Source organism: Lycorma delicatula, chromosome 4 (genome assembly GCF_047948215.1).
Source record: "Lycorma delicatula isolate Av1 chromosome 4, ASM4794821v1, whole genome shotgun sequence".
Classification (NCBI taxonomy): Eukaryota; Metazoa; Arthropoda; class Insecta; order Hemiptera; family Fulgoridae; genus Lycorma; species Lycorma delicatula.
In genome coordinates, this window is record NC_134458.1 from 90747409 (window position 1) to 90764793 (window position 17385).

A 17385-nucleotide genomic window follows, 5' to 3' on the forward strand; every position below is an offset into this window, starting at 1 on the left:
AATCCTAAGTTTGAAAACATGGTAATGATATTTAATTGAGTCAAACATAAAAATCATTGGAATATTTAAAAAAATTCTGATTGCGGATTATCAAACTTTGTTCACAGTACTTATAGAGTTATCCTTATACATTTGCAGTGTAAGGATATTTATTAGTGTCTTGAAATCTGATAAACTCTAGATATTGTTCAATGCCTTGTGTATTTAGAATTAAATTTTAAGAAGAGCAATAGTTTCAGATTTTTTTTCTATGCAATTCATCCATTATAGTTTTGTAAAACCAGTCTATTTTTTATAATAACGTCTTACTACATACATTTTTTTCTGTCTCATCTTACAGCTGTTTTATTTTGAAGTTTATTAAATTGGATTTGCTGCAAAATTAGATTTTAAAACCTTTGCTCTTTTTCTGGTTTTTCTATCAAGTATATTTCTTACCTTAAAATTCAGCACTTCATACAAATATTTTTAAAAATTTGTTTTTCTCTTTCCAAATGTATGTTTAACTTCATTTATCTGTTTGGGTGGTTTTTTATTTGTTTAGATCAGTTTTTTTTATATCTTTGTTACCCGTCTTTTGTAATTTTATCAGTTAATTATAAAGTCCTTTTTTGTTATGTATAAAGTCTTCCTAATTTTTTGATAACATTTTTCTCAAGGTCATTAGAGATTAGTCTCTGCTCAGTAATTAATATTATATAATTAACAATTTGTAGTATATAGAATACTTTTATAGTTTTAATGCCATAAATGTGTCTTGTAATAAAACTAACTCCTATAATAATACAAATTTCTTACCTGTAATCTATCACTGATTAAATTTATAAATACATGCATATATTTGTAAATAAATAAATTTAATATAAATACATAACATAAGTTATGATTAAAATCTATGTAAAGCAATATAAAGTATGAAGATGCTAATTGTATTCTCACTTTCAATACCTGCAAACAATTAATCACCTAATCAAAAATATACGATACTTAATAGCCTAGCAAACATTTATCATAGTGAATTATTTCAGAAACATAAGAAATTAACTAGAATATAAAGTACTAATAATACAAGAAATGAGCTCTTCAAGTAAAGTTTTTTACTAAACTAGAAAAAACATAATATTACTGTCTATGTGGTCAGAAAGTTTATAAAAGTTATAATGGATTTTTAAACATTTTGGAGTTGTATAAAAATGCAGATAATTAAATTTGTAGTTAAGTTAATTAATCTTTTATTTAGATAGTTCAAAAGTATCAAATTCAAATTTATGTTAATTAATATTTCACTGAATTGCTGTAATTTTAACAGAAATAGTCCATACATATAAGCTGATTATAAATAATTATAAGCTGATACTTATGACGTTTAGACAAAAGAATATGGTAGTAAATTTCCATAATTGTGTAGCATTTTGTTTTTTAATCTATAATATTCTTATTTATTCTGGTTGTAAAGTATCTTATAGCTTTCTTATACCTAGAATCCATTACCACATAATGGAGGTTTTTTGCTGTTAATAATTTATTTGATACCTATTAAGGATGATCAGTAATTAAAGTTGACATTCACATTGTGATTGTAAATAGCTCAAAAGAATTTTATTCTGGAAGGTACCATAATGAAATGTGTAGTAAATGTGCTAGTGTCTCTTCTCAATCTTCCAGTAGATCTTTTATCATGAGATTACGTTTTTTCTGGATTAATTTTAAGTGCTTTCATATCAATGTTAAAATATAATACACATCTTATTTTACACATAATTATGTACATCTGCTGTAGAATCATTGTAATGAATTATTCTTACAAAACGCATTTGATTTTAATATTTAATTTAACTATTTGTATTGCATTTTATTATTTATTTTTTATAATGTTTTTACACATTTTTACAAATAACTCGTGTAGAATAGTAAAAAAAAATTTATTAAAAGGTAAAAATAATTTTACTTGCCCTATTTTAGAGAGTTGATTATAATCATTTGTGCATTAATAGAAATGTTTCTGTATATACATTTATTAATTTAGTAATATTTACTACTACAGTAAAGCCATTAATAATGAATCAGATCATTAAGGGATAGTATATCCAGCACTTTACCTTTAGTGATCTGTAGAAGTGATTTATCAAATTTCTGTTTGGCCATTAGTATTTTATCCATAAAAACTTTTTAAATTTATTATTTAATAAAAATTATGTTACATATACATACATTTAAACCTTATAAATTGCTGCAAGAATTTCAATTCACATCTTAGAACATTAGGAATAAGTGGTTGGAAAACTTATTAACATCTTAAATACATTTCTTCATTGATTAATTGTAAAAAAATAAAATAATTCCTTAGTAAAATTTTTCTGAATGAATGAAAAAATTGAGTACTTATTTTTAGTAATTTATTGTTCACTGTTAAATCTATGATTTCTCTGATTAGAAAAAATTAATAATTGTAATTTTAATTTGTTAATCTACATTTTATTTTAGTAATATTTTAGAAATAACTTGTTTATGAACAACCCCTAAATGAAATTTCAACCTGTCGGGTAATATATGGGTGAGCCAAGTAAATTTGTACCATTTTGCAACCAAATGAAAATAATAAGTACTGTGGCTTAATCAGTTAACTTTTGTGGGAACAGCAAGCTAATATTGAATGGTAGAAGATGTACACAAATCATGTGCTATACAATATTAGCCCTTATGGTAACCTTATGTTTATTCTCATGAATATATAATTCTTATATTATTTTATTGCTAGGATAATGGTTGACATAGGATTTATTAGATTTTCTTTTACCTTTGTTATTTTTTATATTTTTAATCATTCGAATTTCATATATACTGCAGGATAAGTTCATTAATGGGAAAAATGATTTTATTTTTAACTGTCATTACAATATTTAATCTTTAATAGATAATGATTAAAAAAGTAATAATAATATTGCTTATTTTCCATGTAAAAGTTCTTATTTACAAAAGGACTTAAAGAGAAAAGTCTTTATTAAATAATTAATTTTGAGAATTAAATAAAATTACTATTCTAAATAATACAAATATTTTGTCTATTTACAGATTAGTAATGACTCATATTTTCAGTAAGCATTCATTTTTTTAAGAGTTGTAAAAATTGAGGAACATACTTTGTTATGTGATTAAAATTTCAGTTTGAATTCATTTTTGTTTTGTTTATTTGATTTTTAAAAAGTCTTAAGGAAAAAATTTCAAAAACCATGCACAAAACACGGTTTGCGTTTAGTAATTTCTGTTTATAATTTTATGAAATAAATAGCTCAGTTCTTCCTTTGTATTTTACTTTACTGTAAAATTAAAGATCAAAAGTTTTGTATTGAACTTAATCATTACATTTACTCAAAAAAAGAAGAAAAAAAGTTGTTTAAACTGAACATAAAGTTATATAAATATAAAATACAAATAAAGTAAACATTTAATTATTTTTAATTCTTGGCACAAAATTTTTTTCTAAAAAAATTATTTACAATCAGAAAATTAAGACAAACCTGTAAAAAATCATCATACCTCTAAACAGTTAAAGGAAAAAGTATTTTCCTAGTCAGTAGGAACAAAGCTATTCTTATTACAGCTAAATTTTATAGGATAATAAAATGGTTTAATATTAATATTAACCATAAATAAAGATCACAAACTAAATTATATAAAATGTATTATTATATTACAATGTACAATTAAATATGTGCAATTCAGTATCAAGCACATGTTATTTTATTGTCTGCTCTATGGTTAGAATGTTTCTACAAATCTTATAAGTTTATAATATATAATATTTGTAATATAACATAATAAAATTACATAATGAAAGATAAACATTTTTTACAGTTGTAAATAAGTCTCTTATTGCAACCACATTCTGGCCAGACAGTAAACTGTAACTACACAACTTAATAGTTCCACAACATCTAAAACATCTCATATAGTGATTGTTAAAAAATGAAAGGATTTAAAAAAATATCCATTGGCTGAAGAAGATCTTGTAAATCGTTTTTATAGATCACTAATGTTGAAAATGCTGAAAGTAGCTCCTGTTTTGATAAGTAACTACAGTATGTTTGTTATTTTTGATGATAAAAATTAATAAAATTTGCTTCTAATGCAGATATGTGCATTGAGTGCAGTAATTAGTCATTGAATCACCATTGTGTAATACCATAGTTTTCACTAGATTTTTACTAATTTGTAAATGTTCATAGATGGGGATTTAATTTTTTAATAATACGGCCTTAAAATTAATTTTTGGCTCTTAACCAAAAGATATATGAAAAATTGATTAGAAAGAAGATAGTTACTTTCCATTTAGCTCACGCTCAAACCATAGGTATTATTACTTTTCATGATAAAATGATCTGATAGGTATTTGAAATAGTGTAATTAGGTGTTTCAGGCTACTTTGATATTTACAGCATCTGTATACTAATTAATTGATTTTTTTTTTAAATTATTGGTTAATTTAATTTACTCTTATTTATTTATTAAAAATAAAATAATGTACATGTTTATTTTACTTCTTGCATCTAATCTTTACTTTTGTTTTAAGAATTCCAGAGGGTAAGCCGCCAAGATTTCCAAAGAAACCGACCATTCATCAAGAGGGTGATATCTTAGTTATGGAGTGCTTACTAGAAGCAAATCCTGTACCAGAAATTATATGGTACCAGGGTTCCAAAGTGATACTCGATACAAACAGAATAAAAATGTCAAAGAAAGCTACAGGAAAGGACACATATTTATTAAAACTTGAAATTTCAAATCCTACAAAACAAGATGGTGGAAATTATAGATGTAATGCCTGCAATAATTTTGGCGAAAGCAACGCTAACATTGCATTGAACTTCCAAGGTATGCTACACATTTGGGACAGTAAAGGTATTTGCCCTTTCGAGCATAATTTCTTTGTAAACTACTCTAATTTCAATACTTTCTTTTCCACCTTCTGTCATTTCGTGTGCTTGCACTCGTGATTGTCTCTTGTTGTTGTGGTATCTGTACTCTTTGTCTGTTTAATTCGTACCCTGTGTGACTAATTTTCTGATGTTTTTGGTTAGTTTACAGTATGCAACGTTCCTGGTAGCTGTGATTTCTCTTCAATGGGCTCACTGGTAGCTGGCCTGCATGCTTTTCCTTCATGTTTCAACATTTGAACATTCAACTGTATATATATATATATATATATATTATATTTCTTTCTTGTAGTCTTTTTTTAATTCTCCGTAATGCCTGATATTGTTTCTTCTGTATATTAATCATTATAATGAACCTCTACACACTATAATTAAAAATTTACTTTTATGAGTAGTATATATTTGCATAAAATTATCTTTATTTTACAGGTGGAGCTGATGAAGGATTCGCTCCATCATTTATTGAAAAGCCTAAAATTATTCCAAATGAAAGTGGTACACTGATAACTATGAGATGTAAGTGCACGGCTAAGCCTAAACCAGTAGTCACATGGTTCAAAGGTACGAAACAGGTACTTGAATCATCAAAAATTAAAATGAAAATGATCGAAAATGAAGATATTTATGAAATTCTTCTTGAAATACAGGTAAGTCCTTTAATTTATTGAATGGAATATTTCAAATTAAAGTTTTAATACTCTCTTATTTGAAATATGATGTATGGTATGTAAATATTTACATTCACTTTTAGTGCTTCCAGATGGAGATCTGTGTAATAAATTTTGACAGGGTGTGGGAGATTTTTAATTTTCATTGTATTCAGTAGACTCTCTTAAGTGACTTTTGCTTAACCTACCCACTGATTTAATTAACTCTCTTGGTCGATTATTATCTAATGAAATGAGATAAAAAATTTTACTTGCTTACGTTATTAAAAACCACTTTATGAATGTATAGTTTACTATCTTTTTTTAAACTACTGTAATTTCTGTCCTTTTTTCTAATGAATCATCAGTCTTAGTTTACTTCTTTATTATGTTAGAGCTACCACAATCTCCTGATAAATTATAGCCATACCATTACATAGTTTTCTGTGGATATATTTATGATTATACTTTATTATCTTTCGTTGTCAAAGTTGAAATGTGTTACATTGTCATCTATGTTCGTTTACTGAAATGATCAAAATATAAAATTAACCTTAAATAAATCTAAGAAAACTAAAAACTGCAGTTTACATGTACTTATTGTTTATTTTTAATTTTTAATAAAATTATACTGCAGGCTTAATGAGAGTGTATCATTATTAAACATTTATATTTACTGGAAACAGAAGATATAACTTCTGTGCAGTTAGTAATATATCCCAGTAGCATTAATAGCATGTATATAAATGCTTTATGTTTATATTGTACATAAACAAACAATATATTACTCTTAGGATCATGAGTATTGTACATTTTTTTTATCAATACAATGCATTTTACAACCTGTTTAAAATAATGCATAAACTAGAAATTTCCCTACCAAGTCGAAGCAGTATGAAGCATGTATGAAAGGGTATATATTAATTTGTTGCTTTATAATATCTGCTCCAGTCATTGTTATGGCTATGATAAATGTAATATACTTGTGGTACAATGCACTAGTCATAATTGCTTTCTCTGAGAGTAATAATGTCTATTCTAAATCGAGTTGCTGTAATAAATGAAACAAAGCTGTCACTTGTAAAGCTGAGCATATATATATTTTTTATTGGACTTAGCCTGTTAATGTGTGAATTAGTGAAGAAGGCAATGGGGCACTAATTATTCCTCACTTCTTTAGTAAACCTGGCATGGGATGCTTTTGATGCCAGTTTCAGAACTGACTTATATCTTATATCAGGTCATCTACAACCTTACAATTACAACACCTAATATACATAAATTATAGAATAAATTCTACACAGTATTAGAATAATTACATGCCATAAAATTTATAAGTATTTTAAGTGCCATTTGTAACTTGCATTGTGTTATTGACATTAATACCCAATAATGAATTTAATTAATTATCAAAATAAAGAATTTAAAAATATAATAAAAGTATGCTGGGTTAACTCATTTATTTTGATTGTCCAATACCCTTCTCAGTCTTAGTTACATCAGTTAAGAGAGAATCTATTACCTGTACATTTTAACCTTTTGATCATTGCATCTGAAGAGCATAAATTACAAAACAGGGAGACTTTTTACAACCTTGTTTATATAAATTCTTTAACTTTTGCAATAACTACACCATGCTTGGTGTAACTTAACTTTATTTGGTTTGTTACAATTTTATTAAGAAAAAATGTCAAATGATAAGTAATCTCCCATTTTTTTTAATTTTTGCTTTTCATGTGAGCAGAGGCATATTAATTACTTCTGGAATATAAACTAACACTTTTATTTTCTTAAAAAAAGTAGAAAAAATACCTTTCACTTGGTGAAGTCACTATTTTTTACAATTTATACATATAATGTACAGTTTGCTTAGAAAAAATTAGAGAAATACAGTATGCTTATAAAAAGAAATAAGACTTTACTTTTACAACTTTCCCAGTGTTTTTAATTATGATTAAGAAGCTGAAAATTAAATTCTGTACTGTACAAGGGTCTAATCTGATTTCATCATTCTCTTGTCAAATGCCAATATTTTTCAAATACAGGTTTTTAATATGAAAACTATTAAAGGTAAAAAAGTGGTTTTAAAATGTTAATTTAAATTTAAAATAAGAGGAAAGTATATACTATTATTTTTAAAATTTCAAGTTCTTAAAATTGATTGAAAGAAAATAAACCTAGCATCAAAGAAAGCTTTTTTAAAAGAGTCTTTTTTTTGTAATATAACTCAAATATTTTCTAATATTTATGAAATTCAAATTACTTTGTTTACTTTTCAATTTCTAAAAAAAAATGATTTTATTAACTACATCTATTAACCTTTTGCATCAAAGATTAATATAAAATAAGTTTAATTGTGAAATTAATGAAGATTTTTTTTGCAATCGGTTTATGAAAGTAAGAATTTGCTAAACAAATGAATTATCAAGTACTGCTTTTAGTTACTTATGCCTGTTGATGAAACAGTGTATGTTGCAATCTTTGCAGCACTGTAATGTGCGTTACAGTATGTTTGTATCCAAAAAATTACAATGAATTTGTAAACCAAAAGGTAAGAGACTTGCAGATAAAATTATACTGATATCAAATAAGGTGAGAGACTACATTTCTATTACCAAAATATGTTATTAATTGAGAATTATGTTTAAAACAATAATATTAAATATGTAGACAATAGATATGCAATAATAGATAATAAAAAAAATGTTTAAGCGTTCAATATGTATAATAAGCAAAAAATAGAAAAATTTGTTACAAAACTCTTATCGGCCCGATCTCATTTATTAAACAAACTCATATAATTAGCAGGAGTAGTAGAAAGTCATTACCACAATTTTGGTTAAATTTTACAATTATAAATTTGCTGTCACAGATCTATCATGTACTGGTGTTTATATTGCAAGTTGACTTATTAGTGATTCAACAACTTTTCTTCAGTTACATATTTGTTTTGAAAGTAATTTTCACCTTATATTTCACTACGACTCGTATTGTCTTTATTTTAAGTATTCAACATTATTTCAAGTTTTTAACTTTTCAGTGTGATGAAAATTCGGTTTTTTCATTGAATGTAATATTTTTACTAAAGGATATAAATAGAAAAAAAATCAAGTAAATGCATTTTGCATTACTTTCTTTCATATTCTGATCTTTTTTTTTTAGCAATAGATGTATTCATTATTTATTTACCTAGTCTTACCTAGGTAAGTAGTTTAGTACCATATTTTTTATATATAGAAATAATAAAAATACAATTTAGCGTAGTTTCTTTGATGTTCTGAATGTGTTATGATAAAAAAAATGTGATATGTAATACATAACACATTTACAGAAATAATACAATTCTTATGATTGTTTAATAAATCAAATTGGGTTGGTAAGAGTTTTGTAACAATTTTTTTCTATTTTTTGCTTATTATATGTATGGAATGCTTAAATATTTTTTATTATCTATTATTGTATATCTATTGTCTATATATTTAACATGTATTTTTTTTTAAACAAAATTCTAAATTAATAACAGATTTTGATAAGAGAAATATAATCTCTCACCTTATTTGATATCAGTATCATTTTGTTACCGTATAGTTTACAATTTCATTGTAATTTTTGTGGATATCACTGCATTTTGTTAGATTATTCTTTTATTTTTTTTTATGAATTACTGATTGTTATCTTATGGATTTATTATTAAAATTGCAGTATCTAGAACAAACAAACATACATTTTTTGAATTTCTCTGCCATTTTTTTTTTGTTGATAGTCATATCATTCACTTCATATCATACCTTTACTTGTTTAATAAAAGTAGTATTGTACAAGTAGTATTGTAAAGTAGTACCTTCACAAATTGAAGATTCGTGATATAATATTACACTTATTACTTTGTAAGTGTAACCATGGTATAACCATATTTTATCTATGGACACACTTTTTATATAATTATTAGATGGACTTTTTTCTCCATCAATTAGTTCAAATAGTTCTAATTGTTCAGATTCAGTTTCATTGTATGTTATTAAACATTTATTTAAGAAGGACTTTAAAATTTAAAGGTCTTTCGATCAGTTCACACAGCTTCTTTCGGATTCACTTGACTCCTGACGGCTGCACTCAACTCTGGACGCTCACACAGCTCCTGATGGTTCACTCGTCTCTGTGCTCACTATATAAGCTGGCTCCGCACTACATTCATTCAGTTTCTTCCAATAGCCTTCATGGATACAACGTAACATTACATATACGATTCAATCATATTACATATAAACTTGCAAAAAATAATACTAATTGTAGAATAAAAATTTTACCAATCAAATTTATTTCTGTTTTATATAACAAATGTTTGTTGCCACATTTACAACATTTTACTACTGTTCATGTTTGTGTTTTATTAGCAGCTATAATCTCTTGTAAACTAATACTTTTATTTTTTTTTAATGAAGTGATGGGAATTAAAAAAATTATTTCATATTCAGTACTTTAATTTACATAAGAGCATTTGCTATTAAAACAAGCTGTAGTATATTTTCTTTTAAATTTTATTATTTCAAGTACATTATCAAGTTTTTGTACGCTACCTAGTACTATCAAGTACTGCTACCTAGCGGCACGATTTGTAAATCTACCTTTTTGAGGGAAAAGTGACATATTCATCAAATGGAAGAAAAAACATTGAAAGTATTCTTTGTTACAGATTTGAATTGAACTGAAATATAATGTTTTCATATATTTTTAATCTTTTTTCCCCATTTTCATTTCACTTTTAGGTTAAGTCATGTTTAGAACTGTAAACATAGTTTACTTTGCCATGCCATCCAGTTCTTCGGACTCTTACCGAAGAAGCTTGAACGAACTTCTTGATATTAACATGTTCACTGCAGTGTGGTGGATAAAATAGGGAACTTAACCATCTTGCTGTACAGGCAACTATGATCCCGTAGATTAATTACCCACTATGTGTTATGGATTACATTGGCCCGTCCTGAGGTTTGTACTGTGCGTGTAGTTTTATACGGATTTACTCTATATGCTGAACAGTTTGACCTTGGATTTTTGTTTGGTATACATGCGGTACTGCATGTTACATTTTTTTTAATCTCTTTCTGACAATTTTATTTCCTTTTCATATATTTTTATCACAAGTTGTCCAATGAATTATTCATAATGTTACTTAATCTTATAAATGCTGGTCTTTATTTATAAATTAAATTAATTATATTACATCACCTAATCCATCACTCACTGTTTTGAGTCATATTATTCTTAAATGAAATATATGTTGAAGTATTCTTCTTAAAAAAAATATCCATTCAGATGTACATTTTAATAATAAAAACACTAGGCAAAACATAAAATTTATTTCCAGATAATTGGATCTGAATCACTTCACATAAAATGTTTATACACTTGCTTGTAAACATCATCCAAATTACTAAATAATTAATAAATTGATTTATTTTTGACTTGATTACAAGTAGATGCTAAATAAGAATATGTATAAAGGAACTGTTTCAACTAGAGTTAGTTCACATGTTTTCTGAGAGATATCATAGACTATAAAATCATTTAAAAAAATATTTTTAGTTATAAAAAAAATAAAATATTCATCACATATGGTACATTATGTGCTGTAATGCACAGTCGTATCACAATATGGCAATAATGAGGCTCATACAACACAAAAGTTAAGTTAAATAACTTACCATTCTACACTGTACTGAATTATGCAAAAGAAGACAAGCACACAGCAACTTCCTATTAGGCACATATAAGTGCCGTACTGCAGTGAATGTGCTAATTATGTACATAGAATAACTGGTAATGTATTAAAATAGATTATTAAAACTACAAATTATGCATTTTATTCTAAGTATCCTGTTTATAAATTTATTGATCCATGCATGTTTATTAAAACTATAGAGATGATTTACCATCTTGATTATTAATATGAAATTTAATAAAAACAAGAATATACACATTTTCAAAGTCTGATAAAACAGTTAAATTTTCATCTGTTTTAAAAAGTATACTTTTATGTTTTAAAATATATACTTTTGTTATATATGCTTTGAGGTAATCCCATAAAATACACGTTTATGCCAGCCAGCATTTTGTCATATTGTCAGAAAACTTTTGGTGTAGCCGTCAGTTTTCACAGTGATTTTTGTTTAATATTTTCAATGATTACAAAACTTTGTGTTTCATATTTTCAGTCTCAGGAAGAGAAGTTTAATTGGGACATGTTTAAGATATTCAGTAGATTGTAGTATAAATTATAGGGTTATTTTTGGACAAAATACTACCAAACAAACAATACTGTGTAAGTTGATACTGTGTCATACAGTTTCTATGAAATGCCCTTCCACAAATCTAATTATATGGATAACTTCATACAATTGACATAAAATGCCTGATTAACTCTCTTTATTGATTGTAGCCCTTTTGATAAAAATGTATGAAACAATATTCTGTGATAATCAAAGAGAACTAATAAAACCTTTAACATCTGATCAAACTTGATTTACTACTTTTAGTCTCTGTTCAGGCTTTCATGAAGTGTTTTTCATCAGATTTTTCCCTTGATGTATTTCACCCATGATTATCAATTATGCATTCGAATAACATTGGTTTATTAGTGACTTTATCATTTCCTTTGCAATTTCTTGTTTGTGAACAGATTTTACTGCTATCCATCTCAAAACATGAATTGGCAAAACTTAAGTAAAAATTGTTTTGCAATAACTGCATATTAGTCTTTTCAATCATTTCCCTAATAGTAATGTAATGATAAGCCATGATTTTTTCCTTAATTAATTTTCTTCTATTTTTTTATACCATTTATGTGCTTTAATTCCTAACTTATCATCTTTAATGGAGTTCATGAACATTTAGAATTTTCCACCGTTTATCAACCACTATTTCTTACAAAATAACCTTATCAAAAGCATTCTCATAATTTTTCATCACTTAATATTTGTTTTACACATAGTTTGAATCAAACGCTGATCCTCCATTTTAAAGTAGTATAAAGTTGCTGAATACGTCTTACTCTTTTAGCTGGTAAATCAACACTGATAAAATTACTTACTTCCCAACACATAGAATAGTTTCAAATGTTGACAGACATCAAAAACAGGTATACAAAATTACAAGAAAGCAACAGATTTTCACCTAAACATTTCTAGTGTGGGAAATTAAAAACTAATCCAGAATTTTTTAAGATTTGGTGTATAGTTTTTTTTAATAATTTTTATGGAACTTCATATATATAATATCAGCAGGTAATTATCTACATTTTACATTTTCTACGTTTTTTTTTTTTTTATTGAAACTAAACTGTCTTAATATTAATTAATATATATAAATTTCGTAACAGAATCTAATGTTACCTTGAAATTGACCATAAAAATTAATATACCATGCATAATTTTTTAGTTTTAATAAAAAAATAATGCAGTTTTTAATTATAAGAAACCCCTGTGTTGGGATAAGATGGTAGTTTTGTAAACAGAAGAATGAAAATAACTGATGTACCAGATTTCTTTATGCTTGTTTATGGATTTCATTTTTTGAATACTGGTTATTTATTTTATTTTATTATACTAGTTTCTTTATTTTCTTAAAACACTGCCTACCATTATATGAAATTCTTTCATCAATTTTATCTGTGAAATATTTGTATAGAATTTTTGAGTTTGTAGTCATTTGTATTTAGAAGGAAATTAGTGACTGAAATTTTTGTTTCTGTGAATATCTTTTATTATGTACCTGCCTATTTGCTAATATTAAATCTGTATATAACTGTTAGATCATTTACAAAATATCTCTATAGATAATAAGACAAGAGAGTAAGAGTTGATTCCTATCTTGTTAAGCTGTTGCACCACTGCATTACCATTAGTAGTTTCATAATTACTAGTCTGAAAGGTCATCTTTTCTTTCCTATTTCTGTTTCTTTCATATCAGGAACTGTAATCCAGTTTTTATGATTCTTATTTTTTAATGTTAATCCATCTCTATGTTGATTTTTTAAATAGCTGTTTCCTTTTTAACTGTAGATAAAGTAGCTCATGGGCTTGTCAGTTTTCTAACACTATCTTTAATAGTTATTATTTCAAACACAGTTATTGATATTCTAAAAAAAATAAAAATAAAAAAACTTCTATATCTGTGTTAATTTTTTTGTATCAAACATTTTTTTCTTTTGCAGGATCCAATTGGTCCGGATAGTGGTACTTATAGATGCCATGTTAAAAATGAATATGGTGAAAGTAATGCCAATCTTAACCTTAACATTGAAGCAGAACCTGAGCCTGAAGGCGACCCTCCGACATTTATCGAAAAACCTCGTATTAGGTCTGAAAATAATGGCAAATTAGTCATAATGGATTGTAAAGTAAAAGCTAAACCAAAACCAGACATGGTTTGGTATCATGAAAGTAAAGTATTAAAAGAATCTACAAAAATATCATGGAAAATGGAACAAAAAGAGGAGACTTATTATATTAAATTAGAATTGAAGGTAACTTGTTTTACAGTATGAATTAATATTTTGTACATAATACTATTTCCAGATACTCTATTAGTGTTTGTTTAACTTTTTTCCACATCACTCAGAATTAGATCGTAACAATGAGTTTTGTGTTTTAAAATGATATTTGTTAACACTTTCACTATTGAACATGTGTACTATTTAGCTTTGATATACTGCATGTTATACTGATATAAAAATTTGTCAGTACTATGTAAAAATGACCATGTAACGCAGTATATAAATAAATAAATAAATATATATATATATATATATATATATATATATGTTACAAATTAATTTATTTTAAAGCAGATTGTATATATATATATATATATATATATATATATATATATATCCTGCTTTACTGAGAATCACAAACAAATTTCATTTTATCTGCTATTATAATAATATATGCATACGTTTTTGCAATTAAACTATTTTAGACATAAACTTCTCTTTTGATAATTAAAACGTTTTTTACACTGTTACCTGTTAAGAAAGTAAAAGGAACTATCGGCAATTAAGAAATGCTATAAACAGGAAGTACAAACTGGCGAAAGAAGAGTGGATTAAAGAAAAGTGTTCAGAAGTGGAAAGAGAAATGAATATTGGTAAAATAGACGGAGCATACAGGAAAGTTAAGGAAAATTTTGGGGTACATAAATTAAAATCTAATAAAGTGTTAAACAAAGATGGTACACCGATATATAATACGAAAGGTAAAGTCGATAGATGGGTGGAATATATTGAAGAGTTATACGGAGGAAATGAATTAGAAAATGGTGTTATAGAGGAAGTTGAGGAGGATGAAATGGGAGAAACAATACTGAGATCTGAATTTAAGAGAGCATTAAAAGATTTAAATGGCAGAAAGGCTCCTGGAATAGACGGAATACCTGTAGAATTACTGCGCAGTGCAGGTGAGGAAGCGATTGATAGATTATACAAACTGGTGTGTAATATTTATGAAAAAGGGGAATTTCCATCAGACTTCAAAAAAAGTGTTATAGTCATGATGCCAAAGAAAGCAGGGGCAGATAAATGTGAAGAATATAGAACAATTAGTTTAACTAGTCATGCATCAAAAATCTTAACTAGAATTCTATACAGAAGAATTGAGAGGAGAGTGGAAGAAGTGTTAGGAGAAGACCAATTTGGTTTCAGGAAAAGTATAGGGACAAGGGAAGCAATTTTATGCCTCAGATTAATAGTAGAAGGAAGATTAAAGAAAAACAAACCGACATACTTGGCGTTTATAGACCTAGAAAAGGCATTCGATAACGTAGACTGGAATAAAATATTCAGCATTTAAAAAAAATTAGGGTTCAAATACAGAGATAGAAGAACAATTGCTAACATGTACAGGAACCAAACAGCAACAGTAATAATTGAAGAACATAAGAAAGGGAGTCCGACAAGGATGTTCCATATCTCCGTTACTTTTTAATCTTTACATAGAACTAGCAGTTAATGATGTTAAAGAACAAGTTAGATTCGGAGTAAGAGTACAAGGTGAAAAGATAAAGATTCTACGATTTGCTGATGATATAGTAATTCTAGCCGAGAATAAAAAGGATTTAGAAGAAACAATGAACGGCATAGATGAAGTCCTACGCAAGAACTATCGCATGAAAATAAACAAGAACAAAACAAAAGTAATGAAATGTAGTAGAAATAACAAAGATGGACCATTGAATGTGAAAATAGGAGGAGAAAAGATTATGGAGGTAGAAGAATTTTGTTATTTGGGAAGTAGAATTACTAAAGATGGACGAAGCAGGAGCGATATAAAATGCTGAATAGCACAAGCGAAACGAGCCTTCAGTAAGAAATATAATTTGTTTACATCAAAAATTAATTAAATGTCAGGAAAAGATTTTTGAAAGTATATGTTTGGAGTGTCGCTTTATATGGAAGTAAAACTTGGACAATCAGAGTATCTGAGAAGAAAAGATTAGAAGCTTTTGAAATGTGGTGCTATAGGAGAATGTTAAAAATCAGATGGGTGGATAAAGTGACAAATGAAGAGGTATTGTGGCAAATAGATGAAGAAAGAAGCATTTGGAAAAATATAGTTAACAGAAGAGACAGACGTATAGGCCACATACTAAGGCATCCTGGAATAGTCGCTTTAATATTGGAAGGAGAGGTAGAAGGAAAAAATTGTGTAGGCAGGCCACGTTTGGAATATGTAAAACAAATTGTTAGGGATGTAGGATGTAGAGGGTATACTGAAATGAAACGACTAGCACTGAATAGGGAATCTTGGAGAGCTGCATCAAACCAGTCAAATGACTGAAGACAAAAAAAAAAAAACACTGTTACCCTAGTGGTCATTTCAGGCACCTATCCAGGTATAAATATGAAACATAATGCAATTTATGTGCTTATTTTTATTTATTTATTTTATCTATACTTATTTATAAATATAAATTTATAGTTTTCTGACCTCAGAAAAGGTGTCTAAGGTTGGTCATTATTAATATGTAACTAACATAGACAAAAATTACTCATTTAGAAACTGATATCAAGGTAATAATAAATTCATGATTGTTGATTTTTTAAAGATGATTAACTTATTAGTTTTGTACTAAAATGCTAAAATGTCATTGGGTAAAATAAATAAAATATATATATATTTAAAAAAGTCCAAAACCTTCAGCTCTGTTATAAAGTCAGAATAAGTTTTCAAATTACAAACATGATATGTTAGATCATTTTTTGGTGCCTGTAAACATGAATCATGTTGATCAGTATTTTGTAAATTAAAAATTCTAATTTTCCCCACGTATTTAATTTTAATAATGTGCTTCCTTTACCTTGAACCCAACAGGCAAATGATAAAATAGTTCTATTTTTGTCAGCTCTGAATAAATAAATATAAATCAGAATAAATTGTTTTCTATTTATAAATTAAATTGTAAATCAAAGTTCCACTTTATTAAGTATCTATTTTTTATATGAAACATCAAATGAAAATTATATATTTAAAAAATAATTATGTATTTATTTGTAATTATCTATTATCTCTGTCTTAATAAAGTTTTATATTGAAATAAGACTCTTGATGTTTCTGTTTCAAATATGAACTATTTCAAGTGTGGAAATTAAAAGGAAAAGTATATAGTTGTTTTATCAGGTAGGGAGGTGAGAAATGTTTTGTGCTGTGCAAACCATATTAACCTTGCCAATTAAAGGATTAAATCTTTATCATTACTGAGAGAGGTTTGCATTATAATTAGAAATGCTATAGTACTCTGAGTTTTCAGTT

The 17385-nt window shown here is 26.6% G+C and overlaps 1 protein-coding gene across 50 annotated transcripts in view; it reads left to right on the top strand.

Annotated features, from left to right (window-relative positions):
• bt (projectin protein bent) overlaps positions 1-17385 on the top strand; it is a 432362-nt gene that overhangs the window by 106031 nt on the left and 308946 nt on the right. For all 50 annotated transcript variants that reach the window (XM_075363582.1, XM_075363597.1, XM_075363590.1 and 47 more), the window contains exons 8-10: positions 4571-4872; positions 5364-5581; positions 13791-14102. In XM_075363582.1, the coding sequence (XP_075219697.1) occupies positions 4571-4872; positions 5364-5581; positions 13791-14102 (832 nt within the window). The remainder of the gene's footprint in view (positions 1-4570; positions 4873-5363; positions 5582-13790; positions 14103-17385) is intronic.